This window comes from Theropithecus gelada, chromosome 17 (genome assembly GCF_003255815.1).
Source record: "Theropithecus gelada isolate Dixy chromosome 17, Tgel_1.0, whole genome shotgun sequence".
NCBI classification, from domain to species: Eukaryota; Metazoa; Chordata; class Mammalia; order Primates; family Cercopithecidae; genus Theropithecus; species Theropithecus gelada.
The window spans coordinates 66,691,321-66,705,210 of NC_037685.1; the positions used below are offsets into that span (position 1 = coordinate 66,691,321).

Here is a 13,890-nt window from a genome sequence, read left to right on the forward strand (position 1 = left end):
CATACTCATTGCTGTTGTGATTGTATTAGGAAGTCAAGAACAGGGCAAGACACTCAGGTCAGTCACCTCCTGTAGTAGAAATTTGAGTTACTACTGTGAGTAAAAGTATCTTATGCAATTTCAAAAATAATTGTTTTATGTTATTTGGAGGCATAGTACTTTATTGTAATCCTTATTTCAGTACCATATTATTTAGACTCTTCGTAAATCTACATTTCTATGTCTTATCTCTGTAACTGGTCTCTTATCTCCTTGAGACCAAAGACTGTATCATTCTGGATTCCTTGTAGATCCTTATAGATAGGGCAAAGCGTATAGCAGTGATATAATTATTGTTCCTAAAATAAATTTGTAAAGCATAAATTAAAAAAGAGTAAACTCGGGGCAGTGTTTCACAGATAATAGGTGTTAATGATATTGCTGATAATGCCATTAGAGTATTCTCTTCGGCTCATATTAAAATCATATCACTAGTTTAAAATCTGTATAGAAACCATCACTATAGTTTCCTTTTTGTATTTTAATCTGTCATTTTGTAGAAGAGTTATCTGTGAGTGTTATGAACTTCAGTTCTGGCATTATGTAAACAATTCTCAGCAGAAGCAAAACTATAAAAAAATATTCACAGTAAGATTTCTAGGCTGTATCAACACAATGACAAAAAATTTAGAGAGTTTATTTCAATAAATCAGTCAAAATGATTATTTGGGTATTGTGTAACTACAATTAAACTTTGTTTCTGAGCAATCTAAACATTCTGAGATTACAATTTAAAAGCACTGAGTCAACCATTGTCATATGGAAATTGATTTTTAGTTCTTCCAAACATCTGAAATTTCCGTGGGGAAATGTGTAATATCAAATTACTTTGAAATTGCAAGTGAAATTAATAATATTAATTTCTTTGTCAATCTTCCAAAATATCTCATGTAACACAATACCACTGATTTCTGACTTTTGATAAGCCAGATGCATTTTGCAATTCAAATATTTTGGATCTACGAAAGGCAGTAAATGCATATATTTCATAGCATCTTTAGGAAAGGCTGGGAGAGCTCCCTAATAAAACACATTAACATGCCTACAGTAATACGTAGGGATTTTCACAATAAATAGAATAACAAATTTTAAATAGCATCACATTATTCAGGGGATATTTTGCTGATAACTGAATTTGTGATAATCTTACAAGAAAGCTTTCAGTTTTCAGAGCTTTTTGGGTTTCAGAATTGTAAAGTATCATGGATGTACAGCTGAAATAATTGCCCCTGCGATTTTTAGTATCTCTAGATGTGTAAGGGTGTGTATGTATATGTTTGTGTTCTGCTTTTCCTTTTCTCTTACACATACGAGCTCATGCACATGTGTACACAGACACACACACACCCCCACACACCCACACCACACAAATGCATGTACACACACCACACAGATGCATGTACACACACATCTTGGGATGAGTAAACAGTTTCCTTGGAAGACAGCCAAACTCATTTGTTTATGTATTGTCTATGGCTACCTTTGTACCACATGCCAGAGTTCAGTGGTGGTGACAGAAACTTACAGCCACCAAAGTCAAAAATATTTACTATCAGGTCCTTTACAGAAAAAGTTTGCCACCACCTAATATGTCTGGTATATCCAGAAACTTAAGTTTTGTTCCTGTTTTAAAGACAGTAAGACTGTCATAAGTTTGTGATAACTTAGTTTTTAGTGAACTAAAGATCAATGAATGCATGAACTCTCACTGTCTCTACAGTATTTTGCAGGGTTTTTTGTTGTTGTTGTTGTTAAAATTTGTAATCTGAACATGAAGGTAAGCTGTATTGGCTTAATTATATTTAAATAAGCTTTTTTAGTCAAAAAACTGAATTTTATTATAGTTTTAAGTTAATGTTAGAGTTGATCCCATTTGTAATACAGTTTTAAAATAAAATACTTGAGAGAACACATAGGCAAACCTTAAAATGTTCAATTAACATAGTAACTAGTATTACCTGTATACATCCTATATACATCTTAATATTAGTTTTAGCAATAATAAAAATTTAAGCCATTATTATTATTTCAAAGGATGTTTCATGTTGATTTTTGTTTGTTTTCTTGGTTTTGAATTAGAAAGCCACACTAACTGCTTGCTTTGCTCTTTTTTAAGGTTTAAATCTTAGTAAGTTGAGGTGACTTATATGATAACATTGAAAGTAAATTTCACAGAGAGAAGCATATCACAGTGAGGGAATAGGAAGATAATTTCATGTTTCTGGTTAAAAAAGTAAAAGAATAGTAGAAAATATCAGAAATTACTGTTGTGCAGATGGAGATGTGTTAAGTATTACAGGAGTCTAAAAGACACTCATTATGGTAATACCCTGCGTCTTAGAATCTTTCACCATACCACGTGAGAAGTGGAGAGAACAGAATTTTGAAGAACACACCACTGAAACTAAGGCACACGAAGCACAGTGGACATGCAAAATTCCTTTCCACACCTATAGTTACTCAACATTTGTTACTGAAATCAAAGTATTTCAGTGCCATTCAGCTCTACTAGTTTGGGGATTTTTTAAAGTTAAGAATAGGCTGGGCCTGGTGGCCTACACCTGTAATCCCAGCACTTTGAGAGGCCCAAGTGGGTGGATTTCTTGAGCTCAGGAGTTCAGATCAGCTTGGGCAACATGACAAAACCCTGTCTCCACCAAAATTACAAAAATTAGCCACCGTACTCCAGCCCGAGTGACACAGCAAGATTTTGCCTCCAAAACAAACAAAAAGATTAAAAATCATTAGAAGATTAACTAAAAACTAGTTAGTCCTGGGCATATTTGATTTTTAAAATTCAGATTGTAAGTATAGTCATATCTGTTTGATGGAAAATAAATTGGTATCTTTTATTGTGAGGAGAAATATTGTCTAGAATGAAACTCATCACTTTTCCTTCTGCAAATTTGCTTCTTTATTTGCTTTCCTTATCTCAGTTAAAGGTATCATCATCACACTCTGATGGTTCCTTTACCGTGCCCCAAATGGTTGTTAAAATAGTTGTCTAAAATGGTTTGTCTCATTACAGAATGCCTTTCAAGTCTGTCTCTACTTGCATTGCCACCATCTTGAGCTCAAGCTTTCAGTCGTGTAACTAAACTTTTTAGTTACTGGTTTCTTCCTGTACTGCTGACAGAAAGTGGTCTTTCCAAAATAGAGCTAATTCTGTCTGCGCCCTGCTTAAAATCCTGTCGTTTCTCCCTGGTGATGACAGGATAGTATGCCGTGTATGGCTCTACTTCCTGCCTACCTCTCTGTCTTCATTTCCAGTCACTTCCTTTCATCCTTCACACCCTACGACATAACATTCCAACTCCATTTTGCTGACTATTGCATGCTTCTTTATACCTCAAACATTTCTCTGTCACCTGGAATGACCTTCCCTTATTTCCAGTTTTTGCTTAGATAGGCTCAGCATTATCCAACTTAAATGTCACATTCCCCATAACTTCTTCTCCTAGACACAGTTGCTTAATACCCTTCCTGTGCTTCTCACACTGCATTCTCTATGAACCCCTTAAGATTCCCTATCATGATTATTTGCTCACATTATCTGCCCCACATCCCACTTAGTACCTACCATGGTGTCAGGCACATTAGAAATATGCTTGGTAAATGTTTTTTGAATGAATTCAGGTCTTATTCTAAAAAATGATGTTCTTATTATTGCTCAAAATGTAATTTTTATCTACAGTTGATAATGATTTATAGGTTTATTGATTCAATTAATATTTATTGATTATATATTCAAAGCAATCATAGATGTCTGTCAGAGTCTCCTCTCTTGGATCCTTACTTCAAGAAAACTTTAACGTTTAAAAGATGAGTTCCATATAAGAGCATGATTTCTTGTCCCTAGAACATGTGATATTCTTCATCTCCCACCATGAGGAACATTCTGCTAGAGATGGAATTTTTCAACAGTATTTTAAAACTTTAGGGCTCTTTTAACTTGATATTCAATTCAACAGATGTAACAAGTTAGACCCACAGATTGACTCAAAAGAGTCTGACAGTTCTTTATTAAAATAATATCATTGTACCTTTTAGTAGTGTTTGTATTAAATAAAGATAGCTTTGTCCCAAAGGCCAAGCTTCTAACTTTATACTCATTTTGGAGATTTCTTATCTGGTTTATCATTTGTGGCAGTTTTTTGTTTTGTTTTGTTTTATCTTGTTTTTTTAGTGGGGAAGGAGTGTCATTCTGAAAGTAGAAATTGACTTCCTATCCCTAGTCAGTGTGAACCCAAAAGAACTGCCAGTTTTTTTGGATAATGGTTTACTCAGCTACATCAGTTTTATTTACTGCCTGGATCTGGACCACCTCAAGTTTGTCCAGCTAATTAATCTTCTCAAGTACTTGTATCTTAGCCACTCAGTGAGCTGACTTCATCTTTCAACAATGTAGTTCATAATATATTCAAAAGCTCTTAATGGACGGTTTCCTTACTGTTAAAGTATCTCCCAAATATACAAGCCTCTTTCCTCTTAAGCCCTCACACATTTATTGTCTACATTCCAGGTGTTCATTTTATACTGGTAAGCTATATGGTTTGCAGTACTGAATCAGTAATTCTGGTTAGAATATTTATTCCAGCAAACATACATATTTTCTGGCGAAAATATTCTATTACTTTGCCCATACTCCTAACTGTATTTTTGCTGGGGAGGCACATATGTACAGCTCCTTTGGGGGCTACTTCTTACTTAACAAGGCACAAACACACAGATTGTCATGATAGAATAGGAATGCTATAAATAGTCCTTAGTATCATTTCTCCCATTTTATAACTTGCTTTAAATTTTTCCTTTTGTCTTTCAAAACCGTATAATTTTCTTTCTTTCAATCTTAATCTATCTTTGATTTTTACCCTAGCCCTTCAGTACACTTTTAAACACTCTTATAGTCTATTCATCCATCCCCCAAGCTATACAAGATTTTTTTCAGATTTTCTCTTTGTTCTCTGCTTCGTGTGTGCTTTTCGCTTAAGCTATTGCTTTTTGTTCCCATGTCTGACCACAATAAGTTACTTTGACCAGGAAAACTGTCAAAATCATTCAACTTTGAATTGACCATTATGACCAGTCTCATAAGCATATATTGCCATATTATTAATGCCAAACTATTTATGTAGCTCTGCAGCAAACAGAATGGGCTTTGAGTTGAATGACTTGAATTTGGGTCCCAATTCCACCAGTTACTGAATGACACACCTTTGGCTAGCCACCAAATCTCTTCAATTTTTATGTATCAAATGAAGTAGTTATAACTAGTTTAAACAGTTATTAAGAGATTCAAATGAGATAGCATATATGTAAGTTATCTGTAAATTCTAATGCTCTATATAAATTTTATATAATCTTAATTTGAATTAAAATATGGGCACTTGGGAAGGTATAAATAATAACTTATTTATTACTGTAAACTCCTTAGTACTAACACTATATTTTGCTCATAAGTGGAGATATCAAATGAATTAATTTGATTATGAATTTTTTGTGACATACAAAAAGGATACAGTCAAACTTTTTGAGACATAACACTTGTAAAATGTTTGTCTTATTCATATACAGCTTAAGAGTTACTTATAGCATCATTCAGTGGTTGTATTTTCATTATCTCTAGTAAAACATTGAGTTTACCTCTTTTTTTTTTAGTAATACTCCCAACCAAAGTGATTATGTAATTTTTGAAGATACATAGATCTTTCAGATTTGCCTCTGCTTGTGTTCTCATTGTCACATTTAGTTTTTCTTTTGCTTTTGGGAAAATCCATTTGTTCCTTCTGTCCAAAACTAATTAGACAAAACACATGAGTAAAGGTGTGAGGTTCTATGGACTTGAAATCACAATGGCCTTTTACAAAATAGTGAGAGCACTGTTTGCAAATTGCAATTTTGCTATTGTATCAATTTTTTGTCATTCCTTTTGAACAAAGCATTAATGAAGCATTTGTTTATATTTTTCTTATGATGGAATGATGGTATTTGTAAAAACTATAAATGTTCTTGTTACGTAGTGTTTTTTAAAAGTTCATTTAAAAAATTGACTTCTGAGAAATGAATGCAATTTCATGTTTTTCCTAATTTTACTTCAATTTGTTACATATTTAAAAACTCATACACAGAATATATGTGAATAATTCTTTATATCAAAGCCTTATTGTCTAAATTTACATGAGTTTAATTATGATCATTTGGCCTTTTACTTGTTTTCTCTTTGTCAGAATTCAAATCTTTGAGTAGCCAACAGGTGATACATGTCCCATTAATCTTTCTGACTCCCTAGAAAACTTGAGCATGAGAATTGCTGATCGATTACACCAATTGTCTCTTAAATGAGCTTCTCACATCTGCCTCTTACTTCATTAGTTAACTGTCTGCCCAAAGATCTGATGAGATGGAACACTAGTATGTTTTTATAGCTTGTTCTGTCGGTCGGTACAATGAGGAGATAGGGTCGTTAGCAAAACGGGCACAAAAGGGTGTCTATCCACTACCTACAGTAAATATACATGCTCGTGTCTAGAAGGCATTTGAGACTGTTTATTGAAATCACCTTAAGAAACAATAACTGGTTTCACTTCGACTTTCCATTTAGCAACAAATAATGTTAAGACCATGGCCTTTCTTACTGTATGATGCTTTTACTAATTACATTTATCATCAAAGGAAGAAAAATGATAGCATTTCTAAAAACTATGAATGTTCTTGTTACATCGAAGTTATTTTTGAAAGAGGAAAAATATATTTATTAAGTTACTTTAATTTTAAAAGCAGTGAAAAACTTTAGAAAATATTTTTAAATTACCAAACATCATAATTAACTTACTCTCAGCAGCTTTATTAATACTTGATTACCTCATTCTCTATGTTGGCACTTCAAAAAACTACCAATTAAGATCTACTTTCTTATCATATACATTGTTATACAGCAGTCATACTTTTAATTGGAAAAAATCTTGATAACTTTTCATCAATACATATAATAAGAATTAATGTTTAAACTGTTTATAGGAAGAATACGTTCTTAACCTGTAGAATGGGAATAATAATACTGTGTCACAGAGTATAATGATAATTAAATGAGACCATGCACATAAGGCACTGTGCCAATGTGTTAAATATTGCCCAGCACATAGTAAGTGATCAATGAGTAGTAGCCATTATTACATAGACATTATTACATTCCATTTTTTTTCTTCTGCTATCTATTTGGGGAGATTGGAAGTATAACAGTGCAATATTTTATAAGCATTGATTGATGTGTTAATCATACATTCTTTTTTATTATTTTTAAAATTATTTAATAACTGATAAGCTGTGGAAATTACCTGTTTGTAAATTAATTTTGTCTTTTGGAACAAAATTTAGGCAGAACTTCAATGATTATTGTTCTTTGCTCCAAGGAAACAACCATATAATAAATGTCGTTGGAGTAATAGCAGCTATACATAGCTCATCGATTTTACTAACCTTCCCCATTTTGTTTAAATGTAAGAAATGCCTCAACCAAATAAACAACCAAAGCATGAAGTCAGTTGTCAAGTATTTTCACATCATCTTGTGTATCTGAATAGTTTTAAATTATTGTTAAAAATGTATGTTAGGTGAACATTTTCATTCAGTTTACCCTAGGAATTCTATTTAAAAGAAAGCTTTTTTATACATTAAAATTATATAATGAATTAACTCAGAATGGTAATTTCTACCATTGTAATTTCATTTTGTTTTAACCTTTCTTTGTTGTAGGCCTTGTTTGTATGAAGTCCAGCACATCTGTGGTTGAGCTTGTTATGCTGCTTTGTTCTCAGGTACAAAATCTCATTCACTCAATTACATTAATATATGAGGACTTTTGTGACTAATAATAAAAAGTACGTGCATGTAAGTGTATGTTTATATATTTTTAAGATTTCCATCTATTATCCCATAGATGGAGAAAATAATTTACATTGAGTTATATTAGTATATAGATTATCTTACCATGTAAATATTGACTTATTCTCCCTCTCCCTTCTTCTACTCTTTTTAGCAGTATTATTCTCCTACCCTTTCAATTCTTCCATTGTTTCCTATCATATATATGTATATAAAATACATATATATTGCATATATAAACATCGTAATTTATAATTTTTAAATGTATTATTAATTGCATTGTTTCTTTCTTCTTCTCTATTATATTTGAGATAATGAAAAGTAAGTTTTTTAATTGCATGCCCAAAGTGTATGATATAGCTTAAGACCTTGCTGCTTTCTCTTTTTTTAAGTGTAATTTGTATATGTCAGTATAAATTCTAAAAATCTACTTGAGCTGTTTATCTTTAATAATCAGAATCAAAGATAAATGGTAATTGTTGGGTATTGTTTCTTCTTAACAATTACAGAGAAACCAAAAATAAATGTAAATATATTTTCTGATTACTTAAATAGGAACCTATTGGTCTTTCTTCTCACCAGCTCTGTCAGGTCTCCTAGTAGTCCTGATTATCCTGATTATCATATTAGTGTTAAATATTCCGTAATGTCAGAATGAAATAAGAGCTTGTGTATGTTTGTAATAAGCAGTTATTACCTTTATTCATAGTTTCCCCAGTAGAAAGAAACATATATCTAAGCTCTTCCTAATTACTGGCCTGAGGTTTGCTTAAAGCTGTAGCTAACTCGCAAATAAACAACAATATGAATTCGAGTGATCCTCTAAAACATCAGCAAAACTAAACAAAACAAACAAAAAACTTACCAATTGATTTTCAGTTTTCAGGTTGACTTTCTTCAAGAATATATTCCTAGGAAAATCGTTAGGCCCATGTTCCTCATTCTAGCCAGGAACAATATTGATAAGGAAGTGGTTAAAGAAAGCAGCATTCCTGTGAGGAGCTCATCTGCAGGGCATTTGAAAATGTTGTCACCTACTGTTGAAGTCCTGAGTTCAAGAGACTGTCTGGATCTTTTCGATCCATAATAATGCACAGTTCTATAAAATGCTTTAATGGAAAAATAGCTTAGAATTCCTTCTTCTATAGCCCTGTGTTTCACTGCTGTTCAGAGAAATAAAGAGGAATGTAGCATTAAGATCTAGTGTATTTGATGGCCTCATCATCTAATCATAGGTTTAACATTACTCATTTGCTGGCTCCAGGAATTCATGCCATTAAGGGCCCTAGAGATGAAACTTTGCCTCAGATATTGATTGAAAGGAAGAGTGAGAAATTTAAGCTCTCTATGCAGTGCACTTTCTTTCAGTGTTGCAGCAAAGCAATATTGTAAACATGCCTCTCGATTTGCTTTTTAAGTTGAATTTTTAAAATAATTCAGTTTTATAAATATTTCAAGTATTTAATTGATTAAATGCACCTCATTTAAGTAAATTAAAAATATATGCTTATTCTTTAAAATAGCTCCCAATTGTTTTTGTTATTTTCTGTTTAACTGAAATAATGCTTTCCACTAAATATTTTTAATGAAACAAATAATCCTCCTTTATTCCTATTCGGGAGGATAAGTTTACCATTTTACTGTGAAATTAAGCTTCTAGAACTATCTTTGTAGATCATTAATTGCTCCATGTATGTTTAAAATCATGTCTTTAGTTGTAAACATGTCTTCAAAGTTTCTTAAAATGATGTGCCATTTTTCTATACTACTTAAATGCAAGATGATTTACATCCTATTTTCATCCATTAACAGGGCAACATAGCAGTAGCATACCTCTGAAAAGAGAAATAAATACAGTTAATGATGCTGTGGAGACTGCTTGGCATAGCTCTCTCCAAAGCAGTTCTTCTACAGCCCTTAATGCATCTCTTATAGAATGAAGCACAGTCCCTGTAGAATTAGTATAGTTCTGTAGGCCATCTGTGTGCCAAGGCAGTAGGTAATCCTGATGAATCTTGAAAGCTGCAGAGTTCTGAGTACTTTTTGTTTTACTCTACAGACAGCCTTTTGTAAGTCTTGATAGCTCCATGTTATTATCATGAGCAGTATTAATACTAATAAAAATAGTTGAAAATCTGAATGAATAGCTTTAAGTTACTATCTTGATATACTATGTATATATTTTTTCCACAGTGAGAAATCAAACTAAGATCTTATTCATATTGTAATTTAATGCTGGTTAGAATAAGTTAGAATTCTGCAAATGGAATTTTTAATGTATTTATTTGTATAAAATATGCTTTTCTTTTTCCAAATTTAGACAAGCCATTGAAAGATAAAAATTTTTTGAGAGACCAGGCAGCTAAGTATTAAAAAGGGAAAAGAAAATGCAATATTGGGTTTTTTATAGGATTTTGTTTTTCTTTGCTACAACACATTAGATGGATTTTGTTTTTATGCTTCTCATTTTCATTTTGGAAATTTCCTGTTAGCAACTACATATTATTAAGGATATTAGCTTTTCTTTCTTATCTGAGCTCCTGAATAAACTTACTATTGCTAATAGTTTGTGCCCAAAATATGGTCTAAATTTACATGAGATCATATTACAAGTGTCTGAAGGTACTTGTCAAGGATAATTCAGTTCATATGGGCAAACTTTTAAACTCCAAAGGATGTATATCCAGTCTACCCCCAAGTGTAATTTTACATCTTTGTGGAAAATGTATTTAAGTCTTAAGAAGAAGCTGTTAATATTATCATTATGATATATTTATCATTCCACAAATACCCAAAACATTTTTTACTGTATTCTGGATTTTTTTCTGATATAGATTTTATGATACAAATATATTTATTCTTCTTCACTTTTCTTTTGTATTAAAGTTGACGTTAGTAGCATTTTAAAAATTGGTTTCATATCATTTTGAAGTGAAATGAACTAAAGTAAAAAACTTAGTATCAAATCAGAGCTTAATTAGGGAGTACAATGTCTTTTACAGATTCTTCAGTATATCAGAGGTCTGATACTATCTTTTATCATAGCTTTTAAAAAAAAGTTTTATAATTAGATATGGTTGAGGTGCTTATTCTCTATGTGTACTTATTTGTTTATTACATTATTTTTACCATATTGTGCTCTTTGATGAATAGCAGATTTAGTTTTCAAGTAAACTTCTTTAGGTACTATAATAGTTCCTAATTACTTCCAGATTTTTAAGGAAGTCTCCATAAGATATACTGCAGGAAAAATGGACTGATGTTATCCCATAGCATTTCTTTAAGTTTTTGTAAGTAAAGCTTAGCAGATGTCACGTGCATTTTTCTGTGCCTTATCTGTCAATTAGAAAATATTTTATAAATTGAGAAACTGTATATTTAAAAAATTCTTAGTATTTAAGCGCTTTCTGACTGGAGGCAATGATTAAGCAAATGCATGCTTAGTAAGTCATTTCTACTCTCACTGAAAACCTAAAGATGTATAAGTAATATAAAGTAATAGGCCTGCAAAATGAATTATTTTGTGGTTTGTTTGAATTTACTTTTTTCTAAATACCTCATATACTTAAATAAAAAGAATTTTAGTGACTTCACTGATATGATCAAAGCATTAACCCAGGGCTTCTAAAGACAGCACTTATAAAAGAACCACAACTAAAGAACTATCTTTTTTTTTTTTTTTTATTTGGCCTTTGAACATTTGCGTTTTTCATTTTTTCTCCAGTTTGATATAGTTGAGTCAAATAGTACACAAGAAAAAATACACTTTTCTTCTGCTAAATGCTATAAACCTGAGACTGAGGTTCAAAGACATAGATAAGAGAACATAGAGGCCTATTAAAAAATATTCATTGTAAATACTCAATAGTGAAAGGATTTTTGGTGTATGTAGTAAGATTTCAAATACAAGAAAACCAGGGATGGAGTAGATGTTTTTTCCCGATTGTCTTTAGAAATATCATGAAATTCTAATTATCATGATAAAGTTATGTCACATTTAATTTTGTAGTTATTTAGTGACTACATTTTTTAAGCATTTTGATGGTTACTAAAGACTTACACATTGTTCCATTTCTCACGTTTAGTATTATCGATGAAACTTGCCAGTTTTGAAGCTGAATTTGAATTCAGTTAAGAACGATAAAAAATTATGACCTGATACTTAAAATTGAATATAAATGAGCAATTACCTTTGTGTGGTTCAGTAAATGAGTCCTGTGTACCAACAATAAGATTGTCATGGAAAGGTTTATTGAGGTGAACTAAAAATGAGCCCTGAAGGTGCAAGGTATTCTATTCAGCATAAGCGGAGAAGGAGAACTGGGCTGAAGAAACAGCCTGAGCCCTGTTTCTTCAGAAACCTGAGGTCTGGAGAGGAATGAGTCTCTCATTCCTCTTCAGATTGAGATTAGACATTCAGCAGTGTCTAATCTTTTGGCTTCCTTGGGCCACATTGGAAGACGAATCATCTTGGGCCACACATAACATACACTAACACTAATGACAGCTGATGAACTAAAAAAAAAAAAAAAAAAAAAAGTCTTGTACTGTTTTAAAAAAGTTTACGAATTTGTGTTGGGCCGCATTCAAAGCTGTCCTGGGCCACATGCAGCCCATTGGCCACAGCTTGGACAAGCTTGTGTTACCTGCTCAAGCCAGTTACCAGCCTCATTTACAACACATCAGAAATTAGGTAGCCATATGTGATTAAGGTAGAGGGATAGCAAAAACAATTTTTTAAAAAATTGGAAAATTTAAAAAACAACAGTAGAAATTAAGTGGCCAGGCAATATATAATATTTATTTGTTTACCTAGGCAGTGTGTAATACAATACCTTCCTCAAGAGTATTTTTAATATAAAATATTGTAGTGTGTTAATAGTATAGAATTAAGGCTAGTAAGAAATGTCTAACTTTTAAACAGTATTGGATAGTTCATGATCATTGACTACAGATTCTGTTTTACAAGAGCCACTTTTTCATTTTCTAATATCTAAGAAATCCCTACCTTACTGTCTAGATGGTGGGTGACCCCACCTCTTATCTGTGGTATAATGTCATTTCCAAGTTAAAGGGGGCAAATTTGGGCATTTAATGTTTTTGGAGTGGCTATATTGTATAATTTTTATTGCCATAAAAGTTTGTAATATGTCCTAAAGTATAAATAAAAGTTAAACAGGAAGGTGAAAATACGGTGAGGCATAAAGATTATAATCAACTCAAATAACGATAAAGATTTAAAATTATTAGAGAATATGGAGAAAATTATACACTGAAAATGTAGACATTTTAAAGGAAAAGGAGTATCAATAGAAAATAATTGGAAAATTGTATTTAATGTATCTTGGGGAGAATCAGTACCAAACACATTGCAACAGGAAGACAGACTCTCTCTCTGTTATATGCTTAATTACTTATAGCATTCCTGGATGAAAATTTAATCATAGATTTAAAGAGCGTATAATTCAAATTACTTTTGATTAATTCTGTGAGGTATTTTATTGTTCGATTCTTTTTTAAAACTCTTAGAGACATTAGCAGGTATAAGACATTTTCAGTCTCTTTTATGTTATAAAATATTTTTTCTAAGCTACCTGCAATACATACAATACTCACACATCATTTAACACTTACATATAACAACTTAGCACATATCCACTTCAAATTAGAGAGGTAAAAGTTTATGAATAAACAAAAAGTTCTAACCTCATCTGTTAGAAATGATAAACTAAGGCTGGGCGTGGTGGCTCAGGCCTGTAATCCTAGCACTTTGGGAGGCCAAGGCAGGTGGATCACGAGGTCAGGAGTTCCGGACCAGCCTGGCCAACATAGTGAAACCTGTCCCTACTAAAAATACAAAAATTAGCCAGGCGTGCTGTGGGCACCTGTAGTCCCAGCTACTCAGGAGGCTGAGGCAGGAGAATCTCTTGAACCTGGGAGGTGGAGGTTACAGTGAGCCGAGATTGCACC

The 13,890-nt window shown here is 32.2% G+C and overlaps 1 protein-coding gene across 2 annotated transcripts in view; it reads left to right on the forward strand.

Annotated features, from left to right (window-relative positions):
* NBEA (neurobeachin) overlaps window positions 1-13,890 on the forward strand; it is a 752,078-nt gene that overhangs the window by 342,341 nt on the left and 395,847 nt on the right. For both annotated transcript variants that reach the window (XM_025364271.1, XM_025364273.1), the window contains one exon: window positions 7,792-7,853. In XM_025364271.1, coding sequence (XP_025220056.1) covers window positions 7,792-7,853 — 62 coding nt within the window. The remainder of the gene's footprint in view (window positions 1-7,791; window positions 7,854-13,890) is intronic.